Source organism: Verticillium nonalfalfae (genome assembly GCF_003724135.2).
Source record: "Verticillium nonalfalfae strain VnAa140/NRRL 66861 chromosome Unknown scaffold_339, whole genome shotgun sequence".
Lineage (NCBI taxonomy): Eukaryota > Fungi > Ascomycota > Sordariomycetes > Glomerellales > Plectosphaerellaceae > Verticillium > Verticillium nonalfalfae.
In genome coordinates this window covers 1-5,296 of record NW_021167564.1, presented here as the reverse complement: position 1 = coordinate 5,296, position 5,296 = coordinate 1, and the positions used below count along the sequence as shown (strand labels likewise).

General features: G+C 55.5%; 1 protein-coding gene across 1 annotated transcript; it reads left to right on the top strand.

Annotated features, from left to right (window-relative positions):
- Window positions 1-2,550: 2,550 nt before the first annotated feature.
- On the top strand, window positions 2,551-3,042 carry D7B24_005467 (uncharacterized protein; the record flags this gene model as incomplete). The annotated part of the gene is made up of 1 exon (XM_028639619.1): window positions 2,551-3,042. One exon carries the CDS (start codon window positions 2,551-2,553, stop codon window positions 3,040-3,042), a length of 492 nt encoding a protein of 163 aa, XP_028490089.1.
- Between the last annotated feature and the right edge of the window lie 2,254 nt (window positions 3,043-5,296).

Below are 5,296 nucleotides of genomic sequence, written 5' to 3'. Positions count from 1 at the left end.
TCGATTTTTTGAAATTTGGGGTTTTGAGCCAGTTCGGCCTGCAGTCTTCCGTAGGGGGTCCGTCTGCTTGCACGTCCTAGTAGGTACCTGGAGCCAGTCAACTGTAACCTTTTTGTAGCCCAGAGAATGGCATGAATACATGTCCTGTCACCTTGGTCTATCGAACGCATCTTGCAACATACACACTTCTACAAATGGCATGGTCCTCGCCGCTTTGGTTCTCAGCTTGCTCTGTGCACTCCCGACTCGGGCTGCGGCCAACGGCTGGGCCCGAGCCAATTGCCTGCCTGGTCTCCATCCCGTGTGCCCCATAAGGACCTTGTGTAACAAAGAGCACGCCAGTTCGACGATGTCCTTAAGGCCTCGAGGAAATCAGATTAGATCCAGTGTAAATTCCCACCACGGCCCACTGTTTCAAGCTTCGGTGTGGTAGACAAGCGAACATGTTGCTTAGCCTAGAGCAGCATCATGCCACAGAGACAGGTTTCGGCGATCGCGGGGTCCTTCACATCATCTGGCTACAGTTCTGCTGCAGGCGCTGGCTTTTTTGGACTTGCTTCTGGGCTCTACAGGCAATGATGTAACGGCCATGTCAACGCGGGGGTTCCCAAAAGCTTCCAAATGGCGAAGCAGGAGTAGCTGAGCCCCTGGAGGTCCATTGTGCTCACCTGTAATGACAGATTACAACCTTGGCGCCGAGTCATCGCGCCACACCTTCAGAATCCTCAAAAGATTTCACGAATATTGGTGTTCATTCGAGGAGAGTATGTTCAGTTCAGGAAAGTATAAGTGTTACGAGTGTTTCGGTCTCTCTGCATGTGACAATTATAGAAATGCAAGATGGACTCCATATGACCGCTTTTCCAGAATTGTGAATGCTGATTGCGGACACCACATACTGGAACAGTAAAAGTCCAAGAGGTCTTACTGAGCACTAAGCGTCAAGGATAGAACCCATATGAAGTGAGGCAGCTGATACTGGCGTCGTGACTTCCTGGTCTCCTAATTATGCGATGATCAAATTACCTCCATACTCCGGCCACCAGTTTTCTAGTGCAAGTGCTGAGGGTATCTCAGACTCGCCTGTGTGGCAGAGGTTTGCTGCCAGAAGAGTCCCGCGACTAGTTCAGATGGTTATTAATGACCACGTAGAGACCTCTACCGAGGTTTAATTGCTGCCCTGACTTGAAGTGTGGCTTGTTAGCTATCCGGATAACTAGCCTCTTGCTCTACTCGGCCCCTTCTCCGGGCTCTCCGTAATCATGAAGCAGGCGATTGGCTGCGGGTGGGTGATGTGGTCTCCATAGGTCCCGACAGACCATCTCTGAAGCTGAGTCCCCATCATTCCAAGCGTCAGAGTCAACTTGAGGGCACTTTAAATACAAGGCCTGGGGGCGGTTCTAGGGCAAGAATACCATGGAAGCATATACGCAGGGCCAGAGTCTGCTGTCCTAGCCGCAACGAACCAGATTTTGGATGGTCTTTTGTCCTATACCAAAAAAAAAGGGGGGGGGGGCTGCGTATTCACCTGCGAACGACGTCTTCAGTCTGCTCGAAACAAGGCTCGGACACCGTCTGATATGATAGTTGAGATCATGGAGGCAGGCAGCTTATTCGGTCTCCACGGTAAGACATTGATTGAGGAGACCGAATTCAAGCCCTGAAATGAACCTCAAGAGCCACAGACCCTACACGTAGCCCACGAACAAGACAGATGAACGGCATCCGCCTCTCTTCCATTCGTCAAACGATGTCGATTTTTTCATTTGGTGCTCACACATCATGTCTGCACTCGCCGTAGACTGACTTGCCTCTTACAAATTTGGAAAGTCGAGCCGCGCGTGTCACAGCTCACCGCGAGTTGTGTGCTGCATACATATCATCACGCGCCTCAGCCGATACCGCTTCCTATTCAGCCTCAATATCCTCGCATGACGGCCGACACCGCACCTGCAGGACCGCTCTCACACAGAGACGCTCCCGTGTCCACAATTCAACAAGACAGAGGCAACCAAGGGATGACAATGCTCCCCTCCAGACTGGGTTCTAGCCAAGCTTACATTCCCGTCACACGCGAGAGCTGAACTCACGTTGCAACCAGCGCGGCCCCCGTCACAGGTCAATGGCCACTCAGGCGCGACGATTCGCGGGAAATCGCAACATCGCCCTGGCAATTGACCACAGAAGCTGAGTGTGTCTTGGGCTGTTGCGGCAGCAGGACGCGGAGGAATCGGTCGCCGGCGGGTCAGCGCCAGTTCAACCGGAGAGTGTGGCTGAATCTTTTCTTCTGCCGAAGGGTCGCGATTGGGTGTTCTACGTCCAGGGAGGATTTTGGCAATTAATCTGATTCAGGAGAGAAAGTATACTCGACGGAGGATTATGGTTTGTTTCCTGATCCAGAGGAGGGGCGGGTATAAAAAGGAACGCATTCCAGACTTTCGGATGAACATTGCTCTTGGCACCAGTAGCCTTCATCTTCCCCATATCAGGCTAGAAACCAACAGAACAATCTTTCACGCCAGATATAGACCCGACCTTGATACAGCAACCATGAAGGTCATCACCTCTTTGATCATCGCGACCCTCGCCGCCGCCGTGTCGGCCGACTACCAATCATGCGGCGGCTTCCGCGTCGCGCCGGCGCCTCGCTGTCCCAAGGGCACGGCTTGTCTCGATGATCCTCGCATCGACGGCTGCGGCATGGCCTGCGATGCGCCAGGCATTTGCATCCCCAACAAGGCGCCTCAGTGCGGGGGCCCTCGAAAAATCCGTTGTCCATACGGCTCGGGGCTTGTGTGCTACGACAAGCCCAATGACGACTGCGATCCCCGGAACGGCGGCGTCAAGTGCCCAGGCGTGTGCTTGACCCCGCTGGAACAAGACCCCCCCGTGGAGATCCCGGAGGATGCCCCTTTCTGTGGTGGATTTGGCGGCTTGCCATGCCCAGAGGGCCTAGTGTGCATTGACGACCCGAGGGATGGTTGTGATCCTAAGAAAGGAGGAGCTGATTGCGGCGGCGTCTGCGTCTCTCCGCCGTACTAGAATGGTCGGGAAGAAGACGGCTGGCCTGATGTGTTACGACCGAGGATTTTCATGAGGAAGTATCCATTGCGAAATGATGGAACAGGTCGGGCTTCTGGAGTTGATACGCGACGAATGACAATAAAGCCCACGTAACGAGCTGGACCCAGCTCGTCTCAGCACTCATCACCCATCATAGGTACAAAACCCAAGTAATTCCCTGAAACGGAGTGTCAATTGTAGTCGTGAATGCGTGGTGTAGGGGTAGGTCAGTACTTCATGCTGTGTGCTCCCGAACACATGTCTGAAAAGCTTGGGATCCAGCCCGCAAAAAAACCCAGTAGTACTTACCATTCTTATGCTCAGAGCGACAACGACGAGCCGGTAATCGTTGAGAGGTTGGCTTACGCGCTTACTCCAGCGATGGCCTAAAATTCATATTGCAAGGAGGTCACGTTTAATCATCCAACATACACTGAAGACTGACGACGTCTGTCGAACGGAGTAGGCCGGCCGGATGGCGCCATCCACAGGAGCTAGTGGTCGGAGCGCTGCCCTACGCAGACAAACGACTCGGGATCGCAACCCGAGCGGATGGCGCCATGGTCCGAGAGGAGAAGCTCGGTGGATCCTGGAGGGCCGTGGAGAACGGGAGCAGTGTCCGACGCATAAATGCTTGTCGACGCGCCTTCCTAATCCATACGGGTCAAACGTGTGCAAGCGCCAGGCCAGCGATGGAGGAAGGTGGGCCCAGAACTGGCATGATGACGGCGGATTTCGATGGCAAATGGTGGAAGGAAAGTGGACTCGATGGGAGTTGGACTCTTCGTGATTCGAAGCTGCGATCGTCTCATCGTCGGGCAGGCGGGCATGGCATGTGCTCAAGCACGCGCGGAAACGTCGGGATTCATCTGCCGTTGCCTCGTGCCTTGTACCTCGCCCCTCGGCCGGGACCAGAGCCAGGAGGAGGGAAAGGATGAACCGAAGCTCACGGACAAGCCTCGGAGTTCCAGGTTCCCCGCGCTGTGGTGGCAGCCCAGCAGCCTGAAAGCCTAAAAGATCACCCACCCAATATCGGATGGTACACGGCTGAGAGGTGACAGTTGGCGTAGGCATGGGTCCCCGAAGCGTAGCAGGCAGGCAGACAGGCACCCACGCATCCCGGCACCAAGGTGCAGGATGCAGGAGGCCAATTGGGGGTGTCTAGGGCGTGATTCCTGGACGCACTGGAACGGCTTGGAAACCCAGCGACGCGGGAGGGGATGCATGTGAACAGCACACCATCGCACCACCATTTTGGCTTGTGCTTGTGCTTGCAGCTTCGGCTCGTGCTCATGGTCGCGCGCTCGTATTGGCGTTGCAGTTGTTGCTTCCCCAGATTGCTTCTCAACGGCGCTTCGGGGTGTTGAATGCGGGGGATGCATGTGTCGGTGAGGGTGTTGAGAGGACTGCAGTGTCTCACCTTTTGGCTGAGAACATCTTGACATTTGTCGCTGGTGGTTGGTGGTCCGGCAGCAGTGGATGGAAGGGGGGGGTTGGAGGGTTCGGGTGTGGCCGGGTCAGGCCACAAACAGGGCAAAACCAGTGCTCACTCGTACTCCGTGTTCCTCTTGTTGTTGACACCACGTCGCCACATGCTCAGACAAGATGCATGGGCAGGGGAAGTGGGTTGTTTGGGTGGTAGGTGAAATGGCGTGTTCAGGGCGTGATTTAGGTGCAACAAGGTCCCGCGAGGCGATAGTACGTTTTTGTTGTACGTGAAAACAATAGAAACAGCAATGAGAGAAAAGACCGCAAGTGGTTCCCCGTCATCGGTATCTCTGATCCACCACTCTAGGTCGATCTTGCAGCGGGCTTTAGCGGGCTTTAGCAGCCTTCAGCGGGTTTGGGCAGGGGCCTGACAGGCTTCAGGGGAGGCTGATTAATGCAGCAACCAGTAATGCAGCTGCCCCCCTCCCCCCTCCCCCCCCCGAAGTTCGGACGTCAGCGGGGAAGTGCGCTCGACGCCGTGGCCCAATTGACAGGCTGCGGCTACTGCTTTTCGCCTAGCCGGCCTTGTGCACGTCTCCACAGCAGCGTGGGCGGAGGGAAGGGAGGAAGACGGTCCCTGGTGCGTGCAGCCCTCTTGCTGGTTGCATCCCACAGGCGCTCTGCCCTTGCCGACTCGCTATGGCGCGCTTGGCGTCCGTTTTTTGTGCAGACGGCTTGTGAAATTTCCTCGACACTTTCCCGCCCCGGACCCGGCTTCTCAACCAAGGCTTCTCAACCAAGGCCC